We start from the raw sequence: 19,503 nt of genomic DNA, 5'->3' as shown, positions 1-19,503 counted from the left end.
ACTGACCAGATAGAATATTCAGGTTACATGGATATAAATGTGTATGGTTTGGAGAACAAATTTATTTTTACTGCCCACGCAGGAAAGAATGGAAATACCTGGTATAATCGCTTCTTGTTGTTTCCATCCCATACATTTACATAACCATCACATCCTCCAGTTGCAAAAGTCCCATATCTGTAAAAGCATTCCACGACTAACATTACTAAGAAAATAAAATATAAATAAAAAGCAAACATAAACAAGTTTCAAGCACTAAGAACCTTACATTGGATGGAAAGCAATTGCATTCACTGGGAATACAGTATCTTTGCCAGCCTCTACCTTGCGGTGACATTTAAAAGCATATCTAACATTGCAAAACCATTTTCTTGTCAGTAAGTTATAAAGTAAACCTTTGAAACAGTTTCTGATCTTATCATAAAAAAAGTTATGTAAACTTTTCTATAATCATGACTATGCAGTTAGAAATTAGTACAATTGATTATCTAAGCAATACGTTTTTCTCAATAAATATTTCTTATGAGACAGACCATTATTCCAACATGCATTGTCAAGTGAAATCTTCCCTTAGTAGATAGAAATCCTTCTATCCTTGGCAGTTCCAATGCAAACCCTAGACATAATTTTGAAAGATAATCCCAAGAAAATATTTGCTAGCTTGAAGTTGTGATATTGCAATTTTATGTTTTGCACAACTGATCGTTCAACCATTACATGGTTTCTCATAAAAATGATGTAGATAAGAAGCTTCATTGACAACACTAGACAAAGCCCCACAAAAAATAATTCCAAGAGTATAAAGTGTGAGTTCTTTGCAAAAAACAAATTGAATAGGAAAAATACCTACTTTTTAGCTTGACCAGCATCAGACAAATCAAAAAATTCCATGGCTACACGACCTTCCACAGAACTAAGCGCAAAACCTGTACCATAGCACTCCAGCTCAGTGTTCTGATTTCCTCCCAAAAACAAAGATACATTCAAGTCCCAAAAAACATATAACCCCCCAAAATTAACAGTTGGCATTATTATTTGAGAAACAACGACCATTCCAGCCAATATAAAAATTCAATGAGAAGCAAATGCATCTCTGTACAAAGACTAAAACAAAGGGGAGAGAGAGAGAGAGAGAGAGCGAGAGAGAGTTATTAGTTGAATGGCAATTGTCGAGCCATAAATGTTTCAGATAAAGAGAGCTATTAGTTGAATGTCAATTGTCGAGCCATAAATGTTTCAGATAAATCAAAATGGTTTATATCATAGTAGCATTACTTAGAATTGGGATTGATTTGACAAGCCAAAAGTGTAAATGGAATTCAATTACTCAGGATTTAATCAGAAAAAACTTGTGTTAAATACGCTACTTTTCCATTTGGTGCAGCCCAACACATATTTTATTTTTTGCTTTTTTAAACCAGAGCAGAGGTCTAGGCACAGCAGCCCCATGTAAGGTTGAGAAGCAGAATCCCATATTGAGTCAGCTCAACCACAACGCCCAAATTAAGGCCACAAGGGACCTTCATGGCACATCATTTTTCATAATTTTACAAGTTTAACGGAACTCTAAATCCTTCAAAAGATACGCTTTTGGGGTTAGATATTTTTGTATTTTTTATTTTCACAAATGCATTTTTTTGGAATCATGCAGGTTCTCCTCAAGTTCGCCTAGGCTGAGGCCCATGTTTGGCCATTCAGTCTGGTTATATCTGAGACATAGCAAATCTAGGGCCAAATGCAGACCAAATCCAAACAAGGTTCAGAAAACAAACTGGACCAGTCAAGGCTTGTCCAGGGTTCCTGGAAAACCTGGTAACAAAGTTTAAGAATATCATGTCAAATATGAAGTCAGAAATGTAGCAGTAGACAATCTGAATTAGAGCATGAACTAAGATGGAATGCAATTCAAATAATGCATCTAACTAAAACTTCTAAGTTTGTATGATTAATGAAATAATTGAGATGCTCAAAATAAAGGTTTCAGCAAACCTGAGTTGCAGAACCGTGCATGGCTTCAGTAAGTAGGACAATACAGCTGAAGACCAGTTAAACCTGCCAGGTTCATACCATGCTAATTCATGAATGTTCGTACCAAGACAAACCCATCCTATACAGAACATTATCAAACAGGCAATTTGTAACTGGAACCCATCCCATATAGACAAATGAGAGTGGAAATGAGGGAGTCTCAAATTTAGTTATTAGCAAAATTCTGAGTCCCGTTCATAACCAAAAAAAAAGAGGAATCCAACTAGAAAATATAGTTAAACAAACACACGATATACTTTGCAACCTCCAAGAAACTAAATTCCACACCAACTACACATCTGAAAGAGAGTTGCTAATCAGATAACAAATGTAGCTATCACCAACTCACAAGGTATAGATTATCACAACTTTTATAGTGTACACCAACTTCCAGACAATGCCCTTGTCTTGTGGCCTTGCAAAAAAAAATTCAGTCTACAATATCACCATGTCTGACATCAAAACTCTCAAAAACTTGATTTGATTAAATCATCCCTTTCTTCACTAACATTTTCTTTTCCTCACTAGTCACTTTATTGAAGTTATTCTTCACATACTTACCATTCTTTTTCAGCAAGGTGACCTGTTGTGACCTAATCACACATCACCCCATCCCAGATAGGGACCCCCCTAGCTTTTAGGCCCTTTTGGTCGTTTGGTCTTGGTTTTTGTGTGTTGGTAGCAGTCTCTTCAATCTCTCTGCGTTGCGGATGTTCGGGGGTCAGTTAGAATTAATCTGCTTCTCTGTCGAGCGAATTCTATGAAGTCTAGGGCCTATTTGTCCTTTTTCTAGGGTTTTTCCTTTTGTCCTAGATTTTAGGGGTTCCTGTTAGGGTTTCGGGAAAACTAAGCATACGACTGGAATCAAGACCCTTCAAGGGACCTCCCAGTAAAATTTGAGCCCAAACGGAGCAACTTTCTATTTTTAGAAAGTCCCTATTTTTTAGGGATTTTTTCTGAGTCCCGGAATGTCGCCATTTTGCCAAAAATCAAACTTACTATTTTTAGTAATTTCTATTTTTAGTAAGTTTCTATTTATAGTAAGTCATTACTGCACCTTGTCTAGGGATCTAACGTTGACACCTAGAAAGTTTCTATTTTTGGAAAGTCAGTACTGGCAGGGTCAGTCAGACAAGGCGACAAGGATCAGGCGTTCGCAGACATTTCTAATTCCAGAAAGTCAGACAACAGACAAAAATAGCCAAAAATGGGTCAAGTGCTGGAAATCCATGCCTAAAAGGGAAAGCTCAGGAAAACACTTCAAAATCACAGGAGGTCAAAATATTCTAAGTCTGCAAGATTAAATGGAGGAAAAATCCATGAATCCATGGACATGGTGAAAATGCGCCCAAGTCTGGACTGGGGCGCTGAATTGAAGATCCCAAGGAGAGGTGGAAAATCCATGAATCCATGGACATGGTGGAAATGTGCCCAAGTCTGGACTGGGGCGCCAAAATGAAGATGCCAAGGAGAGGAGGAAAAATCCATGAATCCATGGACATGGTGAAAATGCGCCCAAGTCTGGACTGGGGCACCAAAATGAAGATGCCAAGGAGAGGTGGAAAATCCATGAATCCATGGACATGGTGAAAATGCGCCCAAGTCTGGAGTCAGGCGTTGAATTGAAGATGCCAAGGAGAGGTGGAAAATCCATGAATCCATGGACATGGTGAAAATGCGCCCAAGTCTGGACTGGGGCACCAAAATGAAGATGCCAATGAGAGGTGGAAAATCCATGAATCCATAGACATGGTGAAAATGCGCCCAAGTCTGGAGTCAGGTGTTGAATCGAAGATCCCAAGAGAGGTGGAAAATCCATGAATCCATGGACTTGGTGAAAATGCGCCCAAGTCTGGACTGGGGCGCCAAAATGAAGATGCCAAGGAGAGACTATCGTCAGAGATTGTTGCTAAGAGTTTTTGGAGCAAACACTTAATACATTGTTCAATTGTTGGTGTGTTTTTGTGTTGTTTTGGAGCTCGCATGGTCTCATTCTCTTCATAGATTAGATTTGCTTTCATGCTGTTAGACGAACTGGATTTGATAGGATTGCTTGTTGCAAAATTCGTGCTCATACTTTTGGTGTGCAGCTGATTGTTGCATACCGTACAAAGTTAGCCTGAGCCTCTGTTATACGTGTATGTTTAACTTCGATTATCAGAAGAGATTGTTCGATTTGATGGTTTCTCTTGATGATTTGAAAATCTTTAACACACCCTCTGAAGATTGCACCGCCTTCGTGTAGTTGTGTGTTGCTAGCAAAGAGAAGCGTGGTTGGATTTTGCACAAGTTATCCCGTCTCCTTGTTCACAGGATTAGATTACTTTTAGTATAGTTTTCCTCTGCCCTATTCCTATTTACTTTCCGCATAATTCAAAATCCAAAAGATCCAAAACTAGAGCCTTCATTGCAAATCATCCGTACAAAAATCCTTGAGCTTGCATAAGTTTCTTCAACATACGTAAGGCCCCTTGGGTTATCAGCAAACCCATCAAACAACTGAGTCACATCCACGCACTGAAGGAACCTTGGGAATTAGCCGTTTGAACTTTAAGTAATCCTAACATACGGACTAATCTTGATCAAGAGAGGATAAGGTGACCGTTGGTGACTTTATTATGTGTTAGACGCGGTCATAAAAAACACGTCAACATGACCCATTGACCTACATCACCGTCATTACATCATGTTGCTCCCTCACCCCCCCATCCCTGCCATGCATTATTTAATGCCTTTTTCCTACATCTCTTTTGATGTTTGTCATTGCCTTGACACATGAAACTGGATCTACACACTTCTTTACTACCAAGGCCCATTACCCATCCCTTATTACAACTCTCGATCCACTTTTCCTATCCTTAACACCTATGTTTCAACCCCTAACACCATCTCACATACTTCTCATGCCACTTGTCAATGCAACTTGCTAATGTTAATAGCTGCAGGAGATATCATTATACCTGCGATGATGTAAAATCTCCTTGCTGTTGCTTTCCTGTCAGTGGTGGAGTATGTAAAGACATTCAATGTAACAGCATTCAATGTAACGGCATTCAATGTGATGGTGTATTCGACTCCTGTTGGTGGCAGAATATGTAATGGCATTCAATGTAACTGCTGCTTTGGGTTTTGCATGTATGAAGTGTTGGTCCTTCATCTTCCTCCATCTTAGAGATGTTTCAAGCCTTGCCTTTAAAAAGGCGTGTTGCTGTTTGTATTGGTGTATGGAAAAGTCCTTAAAGAGAGACTATTATATATTTGTATGAGTGATCATTCAGGGGTGGAGTTTTTTTCGACAGTATTTTCTGTAGCATCTCTGTATCTTCTTCAGCGTATATATCTTCTATGTCTTCTCGTGTATGATTGAGGGATGATTATTATATGCCTCAGAAAGCTTCGTGCTGGCCGTATTGTAGAAGCCTTAAGTTTCAGATGTTATCGGCTTCATCTTCTGATTGTTAAGGGTTAACAATTGTGTCGAGATCGTTCAGTTTGAGAGCTTTTGTATTCAAGTTTGTGACTTCAATAAAGTTTGATTTTTGGTGCAGCTGGGTTTTTCACCCTCAGGTGTAGGGTTTTCCCAAGATAAAATTCTTGTGTATCTTATTCTTGTAAAATTTTCTTGTTTCAGATTTCTGTCTTATGTTTCTGGTTCTAACTTTAACAAAACTCACACAAGCACTCGCTTCCTCAATGCTACACTTTCCTAAAGTGATCCCAACAAGGATTCTACCCGTAAATACTTCAAGATTTACTTTGAGATATCTTATCTACATAAACCACAAGACAAATATTCTTATTGTGACAAAGATGAAAGATATGGAAAGTGAATTTTCCATGTGACAGATCTGTTGTGATTCAACATGCCCTAGCATCAAATGCCTAGGGTCCCCAAAATCCTTTCTTGGTTTTATGATTGCCTTCTGGGTTGTTTTAATCGTATACGTCTTTACTGGTTCTGTTTTCATGGTTAATTCTTCTATTTATTTTTCTTCCTGTAGTTAAGTATCGGGTATAAAATTTAAATAAAGTCTAGAGCAGCTGCATTCACTATGGATTCACAATGCTGTGTATGTTGAGTTTAATTGTGTTGTCCAATTCAGATTTTTATCACAGGTTATTATACACTTTTTCAAGTTTTTATTCCCAATGGCTCCAATGCTGTGATAAGGTGGTGCCTGGCTCATTTGTGTTGCCTCGGGATTTAATTTGTTTCTTTATGAAATCCAGATTTAAATTGATTAATATTCCAGTTAAAAAAAAAACCTATTGCATCCAGATATTTATCTCAAACTTTGGTTATTCTGATTACCATTTAACTCACAAGGGTTGTGAAGCCAACAAATAAATCCAATTTTTATAATAAAATTATCACATCAGAATGAAATTACTTATCCTTGGTGAGTGATCTTACTTGATTTCCTTTTGATGCACTCAATAGTCCAAGAAATTGATATCACTTGTGGGTTTCACAAAAACATGATCTTATAAAGGCATACAGTTCCAGATTATTTATATACATTGCATTGATTTATCAGATTGATATGACTTCTTGCATCAAACGCAATCTCAGAGATGACTAATCGATAAAATATCTATATTACTTACAGTACTATGATAAACTACCAAAGTAAATCAGATTTCAGAAAAACCTCGTAACTTCAGGTAAGTTTACAAGATTCACTAAGGCATTTAAAGCTTTTGCTCTTCTTGTCACATAATTTGTAGTTTGATCAAGATTTGGCAAAACCATGACAAAATAAATGTGAATTGATCTAGGACTAAATTTTTTGCATATGCAGAGCATAATTTCATTCATTTCAAAGCATAAAATGGAAAATTTAAGGCCTGCTATAGAACCCAAGGATCACAATCATGTGTTCATCTCAAAGACCAGTTTGCTGTTGCTCAAATTGCAAAGTATAAAGCCAAAAAGCATATTGATAAGTTTAAAGAAGTGTAACAGACAGCATAGAATGCTACACAATGGCTCCAAAGTGCTCAGGAAAGGAAGCTCAAATGTAAAGTCTAGAAGCCGGAACATATGAATGCTTCCGTCCACAAAAATGTAAAGGCAACTCCTTCAATGACTTGTATTATTGTTTCAAAGTTATGCCAAGCAATCCCACTGACTCCTTGTTGGTAGATGACAGAGTAAAATGGGCAGACTGAATTAGATCGTGTTGTAAACTCGTAACCAACCAACCTTAGTTTCTTTTAGAAATTAAGAATCCCCCTGATTAAAAGTTTTCGTGATTTTTAGTTGTTCGTGATTTCTTATTGATGGGAAAAAATCCAGTTTCAATTTGCTGTCCTCAGTTTACTTTCTCTGCATGTTTCTTGCTTATAAATTTATAATGTCATGGTTTTAAGTTTTAGCCTATGTTCTCCCAAGTTTCTGGGATGGGGATGTGTTGTGACGTTTTCACACATCGCCCCATTGCAAATGGGGACCCTTGCTTTTTTTTGCTTTTTAGGGTTTGTTCTTTAGGTTTTTTAGGGTTTTGTTAGTTAGCCTTTGCATTTTGAGTGCTGTCGGGGAGATCAATAAGGTAGCAAGTCCGGCTTGTGTGATGCCCTGATCCTGAAATTTGGCTAAGTCTGGAATGTCCTGATCCTGAATTTGACTAAGTCTGGAAACTGAAAAACCTCCAAAAATTAGATTTTGCAATATAACTCCTGGAGGTCTGAAACCACGCTCAAACATCCTGAAGGTATATATGGAATATAAGTTAAAGTATAAGTGACATTTCCTTCTATGTTTCCACTTATACTTAAATGTTATATTCCATTAAAATTGTCCTGATAGAGAGTTCGAAAAGTCAAATTTCGCTCCTGACCTTCACTGAGGGTCCAGAGCAAAAAGCGCTCATGTCCCTCTCCAAGGGTCCAAGGCGAATCGCTCCTGTCCCTCACCAAGGGTCCAGAGCGAAAAGGCTTAGTGGAGTCATTCCTGACCTTGTTTGGACAAATTGAGACATCAAAGGCATGATGAAGGACGAAATGAGCATGATAGAGCATCCAGACTTGATCAAAAACAATGAAATGATGAAGTTTTTGCCTAGAAGGTCAAATTCGCTCCTGTCCCTCACTGAAGGACCAGAGCGATTTTCTTTATATGCACAATTTTAGACCTTTTTTGGACATTAACTTTTATTCATAGCATGAAGTAAGATGATCTCTTCCTTAGCCAAGACTTTTTTTGATGAAAATTGTAACGATTTGGCCTAGAGAGCAAATTTCGCTCCTGTCCCTCAGTGAAGGACCGAAGCTTAAAATCCAACATTGTCTTGTCCTTGCAGGATTTAAACGATTTGATGATTTGAGGAGATCAAAGGAAGTACACTTCACCAGTTGAATATAAGTTGAAAACGCAAACATGAGGAAAACATGACTTTGAAGCAAAATCGCTCCTGTCCCTCAGTCAGGGACCAGGGCGAAATTCAGTGATAGCTCCCATCCCTCTCCTAGGGACCAGAGCGAAATTCCTCATGAGGCATGTTTTGGGCAAAAAGCAAGCAAGTTTAAAGTTTGAGGCAAGCAAGGACGATGTAACGGATTCGTTGAAGACAAAATTGAAGATTGAAGGACACCAAATGAGACCTATATTGGCCTGGGCGCTCCTGTCCCTCACTGAAGGACCAGAGCGATTTTTGTCTTAGATGAATTTCTTGCCAAGTTTGAATGATTTCCAAGCCAAAGGTGAATGAAAGGATGCACAACAAGACCATTGAAGATAATTTTTTGAAGGTGGCAAAGTGTAGTTGAGCTTGAAAGTACAAATTCGCTCCTGTCCCTCAGCCAGGGACCAGGGCGATATCTTATTTATGTTGCCTTTCCTCCAAGTTCAAACCACTCCAAGTCAAGGTGGAAGGTGGCAAGGACGTATTGAGGCGTCTCAATGAAGAACGAAGTTACAAAGACCACCAAATTGAGGGATTTGCACCAAATGTCCCAGATCGCTCCTGTCCCTCAGGCAGGGACCAGAGCGAAATTCCTATGAGGGCTGAAGTTTTGAAGGGTTATCAAGTATCAAATGGCCAAGAGGGATCAAGGGACTTCATTTTACACGATGAAAGCAATGGCAAGTTGATGAAAGCAAGCATGAGCCCAGGACATTGAAGTTCGCTTCTGTCCCTCAGTCAGGGACCAGGGCGATATTTACTATATTTGCCAATTCATTCAAAATTCGTGCCAAGTCAAGGTTGTACAAGGTTGTACAGGGTCTAAGGCGTCTTAAGAAGATGGTATACGAAGAAATCAAACGTCAAATGGTGATCAATTGAACCAAGGGACCTATATCGCTCCTGTCCCTCAGTCAGGGACCAGGGCGATTTTCATTAAATCATTCGTTTTCCTTCAAGATCACGTCAAAGTCAAGGTTCGCAAGATCAAGGATATCATTTGCAAGGTGATAAACAAGGAGTAAAACTTGAGAGATAGCAAATGTTGGCCAGAGCATGAAGTTCGCTCCTGTCCCTCACCAAGGGACCAGGGCGATGATCCTTCAAACATCCATACGCCTTGTGGAAGTCAAGTAGGACAAGCGTGGAATGAAAGAATAGCATTGTTTATCCTTTACAATGAAGATTGAAGTTCGAAGTTACAAAGGTCAGGGAGAAAACACTAGGATCGCTCCTGTCCCTCTCCAAGGGACCAGGGCGATAATGGTCATAAAAGGCATTTGTTCACATAAGCAAGACACTCAAGCTCGAAGGACCCAACGAAAGTGGCAAATTCAACGTGAAGATGGAGGTTTTGAACATAAAAGTAAGAGGAATCAAGATCAAGGTGATAATTCGCTCCTGTCCCTCTCCCAGGGACCAGGGCGATGAGGTTTGTACTTTTCCACCTTCAAATTTTGGCGCTAGCAAACATTTTTTTTTTTTTTAATTTTAAATGCTAAAAATCGATAAATTAAAAATTCAACTAAATAGCATTTAAAAAATAGCGCAAAACATTTATTAATTAATTGTGCCTATTTAAAAAATCGAAAAAATTAATTATAAAGGCATAAAATTAATTAATTATAAAATCAAATTGGGCGCTTGGGTTTTAATTTTCAATTATTTACAAGAGTCGGCCTTGTTTTTTATTTAAAATTTGTTTTTAATTGCTATATTATAAAAGTCGGCCCTAGGGTCAATGTGAAGGTGAGCGCCTATAAAGGGAGGTGTTATTTCATTTTCAAATCGTCATTTTATCCTCTTTCATATGCGATTTTGGAGAAGACAAGGTGCGAAATTATCATCAAAGAGGAGTGCGTGTTTGTTTCAAGTAAGGCGAATTTGTTATCTTCAAGACATTGAAGACTCCTCCCCAAGGTGGCGAATTGCTAAAGTGGACGTTCATTTGGAGAGAGATCACGTTGAAGCCATCAAATTTCGATTTTTGCCTAGGTGAATTCCTTTGTTTTGCGTTTTAGAGTTAAGCTCTCAAGTAAGGTATGACAAGATCCCTTGTTTTAATTTCGAATTTTGATCGTCATAGCCTTAAATTTTGAATTTTTGAAATTTTGAATTTCAATAAGCTCAATCGTTTTTTTTAGGAAATGATAACTCAAAGATTTATTATGAAGTTTCCTAAAAATTAATTTAATCTATGTTATTCATTGCAAAATCATGTTGCTAATTTTGAAATGTTGTGTAGGCATCAAATGGAGATCTCATCAAGGAAAATCAAGCCGGATCAAGGACGGTCTTCGCCGGGACGATCAAGCCAGGACAGGGGCGACCTCTTTCAATCCAGCGTTCAAAGGCGAGGTACATCATCATCCTACACATCAAGGACACATGGAGTTAGGACAAGGGCTCGTTGAAGAAGCAAATAATTTTAGAAGAGTTAATCAAAGATAACTTCTCAACGCTACCAAATTGAGTATCAACCAAGTGTCAGACGAGGTGGCATCCTGGTCATCACGTCTCCAATCAGTGAGGTCCACCTCAGCATGTCCAGATTCAATGTACCTAACTCATGGAAGGTGGCACAAACTCCGATGTACCTACCCCGGCTATCCATTGGTCGATTTTTCTAGAGAGGACATGTGTCCAAGCAATACAATTTTATCATTGGTCAAGCATTAAATGTTATGTAATGGTTGTAACAAACCCTAATTAGGGTTTTCATTGTTGAATCTTGGCCATTGATCTCGAATTGATCTAAGCCATCGAATTGTATTGTGGGCACTATATAAGCCCTGCCATTTCATTTGTAAAGGAATTAGCAATAATGAGAGAGGGTGGTAAATAATAGAAAGCAGTTAGTAGATAGAGAGTAGTTAGAAATTGATAGAATAGTAATTAGAGTAGAATAGGAGGACAAGGCAAGAAATTGTTGCCATTGATTGTAAACAAACTCCATTTTCATTGAAGTAATGGTGAAGTGTGTCGTTTCTTGCAATTTGCATGGTTTCTTGTTGAGTCTTCAATCCTAGATGGTAGATGATTAGATGAATGGAGGAAATGCGATTGATTAATGGTGGAATTCGTATATCCATACTACTAGCAGTTTGTTGATTGCAGACTTGCCTTGTGTAGTCAACTGGAATCATTCAGCTTAAGCTCAATTTCAATTTGTCGCTTCTTCATTGATATGCATCAACTTGATGGTGTCTATGCCTACGGTGATGATTTGAACATTATAAAGCTTCCCTTAGAAGATCGCACTAGCCTTGTGGAGATGGTCCATTGATGTCAAAACAAGACCTAGTTAGAGTTTCATCAAAAATCAAATCATTGCTCCTACATTCTTAGTATTAGGATTAGATCTTCTCTTCGCCCTCATCCTTTTTCCATTTTTTAAATCTAAGCCAGTAAGAGCCTGTGTTCCAGCAAAGCAGATCGAAAGTTCAATCATCAGATGTAAGTCCCCTTGTGATTCCAGCAAATCACATCATACCACTGGAGCTTATCCACACGTAGAGACCCTACTAACCAGAACATTGGAGTCATCCTAACTGATCCTTCATGCGAATCTTCAGCAGTTAGAGACTTTATTCAAGAGAGGATAAGATGCCTTTAGGTATTTTATTCTGTGTATGATGGTGTACAAAATACACGTCAACAGGATGGCACGGGATGGAGGGACACATTTCCAGGACAGATTTTTTTTAAAGCTGTAAGAACCTTAAAAGGCCCTCAACTGAGACAACTGACGTTTAACTGAACCTGTTGCATTTCAAGTGTGTTCTTTGCAAATTTGTAACAGCAAATATAATTTTGACAATCTTAAGCACAAAAAAACAACTATGGGTATTTGCTGGAAATCAATTTATAACTAAACAATACTGATCAAACCCTTATTACATCTGTTCATCATTTATTAATACTCAATACATAAACAAACAAAGCTAGAGAAGAACTGATAAATACCAAGACATTCTGTTAAAACCCTTATTTCCTTATTGCTGGTCATACACAGATTTTTATGACAGCGAGCTATAATTTATTCCCAATTGACCCGAAACACTTGCATGTTAGCCCAATGGAGAGACATAGGCAAGGCGTCCCTTTTGCTATTTTTTTTGTATTTTTCTGGTTCCTCCAATATGAAAATTGTAGCCCCTCTGGTGTTTGGCACTACTTCCCAGGCAGCCGTACAGACACTAATAGAAATCTCCCATGGATGCCTCTGTTTCCCTCTTGTTGCTGCAGCCTGATACTAGAGAAAAGACGGTGCCTCTCTGATTAACAAGCACAAACTTGGCTCCGGAATGAAACCAACTGGAAGAGCAAGATCAGCTGATATTTCTCAACTTCTGATGCTGTTGCACAAGAATCCCACGTTTTCTTGTACCGATACCTCTAATCACTGCAGAAGAATCTTCTGTTGAAACCCTTGGCCAAAACTCCTCTCAGAGCTCCAAATCAAATTATCAAAACTTAGCATAATGAAAAGAAGACCAAAAATCTTCTTTTATCTCCTCCTCTTAGGGTTTGGCACGATTTTCAAGAAAGGTACACTTTTGGCATTAAATGAAATTCTTAACTTTTATTATTTATTTTTGACTATTGAAATATCAAAAATAAATCACTTTCAATTTAATATAAAAGTTGGCCCCATCTGATGAGAAATAGACCCTCACTTAAGTTATAACTTAAAGTGACTTTTAAAACATTAAAACATTAAAGTTTGCCATTTAATATTTAATTAAAGTAATTAAATATTAATATCTCTCTAAATATCCATCAGAATTGCCTGCCGTCAGAACTGGAAACTGCCAAACCATACTCTACCCCTGCCCAACTCACTAGCTATAAATAACAGGACTGCTAAAAATAGAAAGTATCTCAACCGGAGTCCTGGAGACCCCAAACGAAAGCCAATCCTGGAGTGCTTACTCTGAAGATGAAGGACAAACTCCGAAGGACCCTCTAGAGACCCCAAACGAAAGCCAGTCCTGGAGTGCTTACTCTGAAGATGAAGAACAAACTCTGAAGGACCCTCTAACCAACCTCATCAGCCTACGAGGGTCAATGATAGGCTAATCTACTCAGCTGATAGATGTCAACTAGAAGGGGACATCACAAAAGCCATATTTTCTCTCTTCCTAGCAACACAAATCATTAACTACATCTAATTTTTTGGAACTTTGTAATCAATTTGTGGGTTGACTTTGTACAAAGTAGATTGTAATTGAAAATTTGAAAACTATTAGCATCTGGTTATTAATTATGCACTCTGCAATATATGTTGTGCAATGCAATACAATGTGATCATCAATATGAACATTGAATGACCAAAAATTTATAGTCCATAATTCATGGGCTAAACTCTCAAGTTTATTTGTTCTCCATATCTCTATGGTATTAAAATGCCTTTAAATTTAAAAAGCATCAAATTTTTCTCCTTTGTTTTTTGATCTCTACTTTTTCTAAAATCCAAGTTTTTTCCCAAATAAACCCCAATTTTGAAAAAAAAAATATATTAATCTTTTGTTTGCTGATGTTTTCCCCAAAAGACTTTTTCTGCTATCATTTTGATCTTCTTTATTGTTAGCTAATAATTCCAACTCAATCATTTCAACACTTAAGAACCACAACTCTTAACACGTTTTTCAAGCAAAGTTACTGTAGAATAGCAAGAATAATTAATAATATCAGAATCGTATATGTTTAGCATGTTGAATTAGCATTGGAATATATAAGCTAACTTCAGATCACAATAGATTTAATATAATATTGTAATATAATTTCTAAGAAAATGTTTTTATTTGCCTAACTGAAACAAGAAAGCCGATAACAAGCTAGGAGACCATATGATTTATGTCCCATACAAACAAAGCACTATACAGAAATAACTATGAAATTTTTTATTGAGCCATTACTATTTAATATTGTCAAAAAGTATATAGGCCACGCATAATATTCTGGAAATTGTTGTAATAAAGGATACAAAAGATCATAGCTTCAAAGCTTTCCTTTTGAATAATCTAGCTTCAATAACAACAATTACTGTAAACCAGTGCCCAAAGATGACTTACAAACTTAACTGTGATGAAATTGACTTCGACATTATCATCAACATACAACCCCGATAATTAGATCATGTCCCTCGAAAGAGACGTCCTTGAAAGTAAGAAAAACATATAATTTTTATCTTTAGAAAACAACAAAGCATACAAGGTTAAACCTCAAAACTCTTCCAAAAAAACAAAAAACATACCTGTTCCATTTGGATAGCAACGAACACATCTGGTTTGATATTTCAGAGATGATTCCCTCCGTTGTTCAGGTTGTGACATGTTACGAAGATCATAAACATTTATGTGCCTCCCAGCTGTAGCTACCACCAAACGGTGACCAACTAGGGACATAGAATACACTCGCTCAGGTTGTGGATATGTACCAACGAGAGTCTTCTCCTGCCCACTGGCACCTCTAGGGTCCCAGCATTTTAATGATTTGTCCCAACTCCCAGATATTACTTGACCTAGAAAATAAATATTACAATTTAAAGTAAATAATGAAGCATATATCATAATATCCTTGGAAGCATGCAGTAATGTCCATATTTCCATTTTCAAGTAAGACAAACAACTTCAAGACTTATGACTCGAATACAGGGATCAGAATAATCAGAATTCAAATGTGATGGCAGGAACAATAAAGTAGATATGAAAATAAGGCATGAATCTTAGAAACATAACATTGTGAATATTTCGGCAGGTTCAGTATGTTGAGACATGGACCAGCTAGGACTCAAACCTAGGACCTTCCATACGCTGCTGGAGTGCTCTACCACTGAGCTACTGGCCCCTCTTGGACCTGTCCATCGTCGGTCTAGGTGTGGCTTATTTTCAACACCAACACCCCTCCTTAAGCCACACCTCTCGTGTGCTTGGGGCTCCTAGCCTGGACCTGGCTCTGATACCATGTTGAGACATGGACCAGCTAGGACTCGAACCTAGGACCTTCCATATGCTGCTGGAGTGCTCTACCACTGAGCTACTGGCCCCTCTTGGACCAGTCCATCGTCGGTCCGGGTGTGGCTTATTTTCAACGCCAACACGGTAATGTATCTCCTTCAACACTTCCCAAATTATAAATAAATATGCCCTTTTCTGAAAAGTGAAAGCCAATGATGATTAGTTCGGTCACCTTTCTTTCTAACCACCCACATTCCTTGTCATTCTTTATATCTGCTGCTTCCGTGGTCATTCATACCAGAAGTGCTGTAAACTATAATTTTGTTCTCACAGTAGTCATTAAGTCATAGTCTCCTGCTATTGATCACAGTGACATTTCATCACTACTGAAACCTACAATTTTGACTACGCATTCATGCCGATTTTCATCTTTTGTTATCTTTTATTCCACACTACAATATTCAGTCTCTGAAAAGGGTCTTAGTTATTTCAAATTTAGGGTTATATATCAGGAAAAAAAATGTTATTCTACAGTTTGCATGTGCCCTTATCATGGTAAGAAAAACAAAATAGTTGCTTAAACTCAGCCTCCTGTTATAATAATTTTGAATTACATCAATACTTCTCCCAAGCTGTTTCCTAGTTTCTTTGATAGGTTTTATTGGCACCTTTTGTAGCCCCGTAAAGTTGGAAAAATCCCTTCAATTTTATTTTAGCTTTAGAATTGATTACTTACATGTTTTAAAAAGTAAGAATTAAAAACACTTATATAAAATTATATATTATTTTTTGAATTTTAATAACAAAGAGATACAAGGTCAAAAAAAAATAATGTCAATGAATACTCTAGAGATGGAAAAGTTTTGAAGCTTTAGAAAGTAGAAGCTAGCATGTTCCACAGGCTGGAAGATTGATAGTGACAAGTAACACTGTTAGGCCAACACAAACAAAGGCTAAATATGAACAAGACAACAATAGTCATAAATAGGGCTAAGGATCCTTTTTCAGATGAAAGAGAAAATTACTTTCCTTTATAAAAATGGGAGAAATTTTAATCTTAAATCTCTGGGCTCAAGGATTTGCATTGGGCACTAAATTGGTGTGGTATTTCCTTATTGAGCAAGATCGATGATGATGTAAGATTACAAATTTCTGGCTTCTGCGGATGTGTATTCTCTCTTCAAGGCTAATGAATTGATCACTAAATTGGTGCTGAACAAGATCAACAGTGGTGTAAGATTCTTATTAGCAAATATCTGACTTCTCCAGATGTTCCTTCTCTCTTCAAGGCTAGCCATCTCCCTAAGGGCTCAGCAGTATGGAATTTCCTCTCTTCTTCCAAGGATTTGATGGGGAAATATTTGTCTTAGGATTTAGGTAATGGAGGAAAAACCAAGTTTTGGGATGACTCTTGATTGGGTTGTCCACCCACACTGCTCTTTTCCTGTATAAAGAGGAAGCCAAGTCTTTGTTGTCTTCTTTGTGAGGTTGTTCTGTTAAAGATCACTGAAGGGTGAGTTGCAGTGATGGATTTGGGCCCAAGTTTGTATCATTAATTGGCTTCTGCCTATAAGCTTACTGTATTTGATCAAGGAGAATTCTTTGATTTCGTCTGCGAATTATATTAGTTCCATTTGGCTATATCAGGCTACACTATTCTTAGAAATAGTGATCTACTATTCTTAGAAATAGTGGTCTTCCCTCTCTTCAAAACCGGCCCGTTTAACATATTTGGAACAGTGAAGCTCCTCTAAAGTGTAATGACTTTGTTTGGTTGGCTGCTTCGAATAGAATTGTATCTTATAATTAATTTGAGAAAGAGAAGATTTCATAGTACAGTCCATCCCACTGTGCGATGTGTTTGAAGGAGGAGGAATTGGTTGACTATTAACCTATGTTCCACAGCATTTCCAGGACAAGGGCAGTGGGATGGCAGTCTGAGGGCCCTTTTTGGGGGATGGTGGGGGGCAGCAATATATATGTATATGTATATGTGGCGAAAGAGAGAGAGATTTCTGCAAGTTAATGAACAACATATATGTATATGGATAAAGAGAGAGAGAGATTTCTACAAGTTAATGAACAACAGTATAACAGCAGCAATATAACATGGTAATGTTAAAATGATGTTAGATGATGTCTGCAGAAACATGCATGCCAATCACATTCCAAATGATGTTAGATGATGTCTGCAGATATATAAATATATAGATAGATAGATAGATAGATTTCTACGAGTTAATGAACAACGGTATAACAGCAGCAATATAATATGGTAATGTTAAAATGAAGTTAGATGATGTCTGCAGAAACATGCATGCCAATCACATTCCAAAAAGAAATTGTTTGTTTGTACTTTTCACACTGACACTGTTGATTGTAATTAGGGAATGGCAGATTCCAATTGCCTTGGGCAACATTGGAATTCGCCCAAGGGGCCAGCCCCTTCTTCAACGTGTAGGGCTGGGCCCTATATCTCACAGCATGATAAAACCCCACGCTACATGCAAGATAACGTGCTAACATGAATAGGGCCGACCCTATAAAGCATTTCGGTTAAAGAGATACAATAAATTAAAGGTTATTTATTTATCATAGGCCGACATAAATGGACCTTGCATCACATATAAGTAAAGACACATTCACCTCATTCAACACACAATGAATATCCTTCCATGCGAAATATACATCTGCCAAAATGCGAAGTTGAAGGAGCAATATTAGCGAACTATATCTGCCATTAAAGGTGCGAATTTCAGGTGCAAATATCATCATAAGGAGAGCGAACTGATCTAGGTCAAGGTGCTAAGGTTGCAGTCCAGCAAAGGTGCAGACTTCAGATACAATATAATGCAGACCTAGGGTGTGGACCTGATTGCTGTTTGAAGTGTTAAAGGGAGCAGACTTGAAGGCTTGACGCTTATGAAAGTGCAGTCTTGTGGAAGACCTTATCAACCCTAAGTGCAGGCATCTTCAAGTACTTGAGATAAGTGTTGCAATCATTATATGAATATAATCCATAATCAGATCTGAGAATCTTTTTTGGCTGGGTTTTTCCTCCTAGGAGGTTTTCCCAAGGTAAATGTGTTTTGTTCTTATTCATTCATTTCTATGCTATGCCTAGATCTAGAAATCTCTAAATTTTAACAACAAACAAATTAATTAGAAACTAAATTCTGATTTCTAAGTGTTACATTAATCTGAAAGTATAAAATCAACAGACACACTGTTCCAGACCATGGCAAATGCACCTTTAATCTCTTTTGCAACTGACTATTATAACAGACTACAATATCATAAGAATTTTTTTAAGTTTGAGACTTTTTTCAACAATGAAATCAGAAATCCAAATTATTGCTGTTGGTGTTAACTGTTATATAACTTATATCATTTACTGTGTATCTGAATCATGACATAACTGTAATACTACAGTTGCTGCTGTCACCATTGTCATGTTAATAAATCAGTTAAGTTTAATTGCTGTTTTATTGCTGTCATGATATATTTATTGCTGCTATTATAACGCTGTCATGCTATACTACTGTTATAATTCTTCAGTGGAGGAAAACCCGTTGGAGATTGGAGGCTTGTGGACGGAAACCCATGAGGTTTAGGCGGATAGTGGACAAAACCCCATTGTTCACATAAAGCAGCTTCATCCAGAGGTTGCATTGGAGCTTCGAGATTTCAGCAGTTTTCCATTGTTTGTGTTCAGGGCTTTATTGGTGTTGTTGCAGTGATTCTAGATGTGTTTTGAGGAGTTTGTTCATGTTATTAATCTTGTATCAGATCATATGCTATGTATTTTTAATTTGGAAATCAAACAATATCAAATTGTGGTGTGTTACAATGACATTGGCGGTATACAGTTGTAATACTTTTTATGGATTTTGCTTATAAATTGGAGTTTGAAGATATTTATTTTGCTGCTGTTGTAAGTCAGGTTTCAGACCTGATAATATGCTTTTGGATATCATAAAATACAATTTAGTAGTGTTCTATGATGTTTAATTCAATTCAATGTCCTTTTATGCAAGCCTAGCTTACTAGTTTTGGCATTTTCGGTGAAAATTGGTATAATATTTGTGAATCTATTTTCCAGATCTGAA

General features: G+C 37.4%; 1 protein-coding gene across 1 annotated transcript in view; it reads right to left on the bottom strand.

Annotated features, from left to right (window-relative positions):
• LOC131035563 (mitotic checkpoint protein BUB3.1) overlaps positions 1-19,503 on the bottom strand; it is a 55,139-nt gene that overhangs the window by 2,113 nt on the left and 33,523 nt on the right. Inside the window, exons 4-7 of the mRNA XM_057967279.2 lie at positions 14,692-14,958; positions 851-926; positions 269-349; positions 99-177 (exon numbers count right to left, since the gene is read on the bottom strand). Coding sequence (XP_057823262.1) covers positions 99-177; positions 269-349; positions 851-926; positions 14,692-14,958 — 503 coding nt within the window. The remainder of the gene's footprint in view (positions 1-98; positions 178-268; positions 350-850; positions 927-14,691; positions 14,959-19,503) is intronic.

Source organism: Cryptomeria japonica, chromosome 3 (genome assembly GCF_030272615.1).
Source record: "Cryptomeria japonica chromosome 3, Sugi_1.0, whole genome shotgun sequence".
Lineage (NCBI taxonomy): Eukaryota > Viridiplantae > Streptophyta > Pinopsida > Cupressales > Cupressaceae > Cryptomeria > Cryptomeria japonica.
This window is presented reverse-complemented; position numbering and strand designations above follow the sequence as displayed.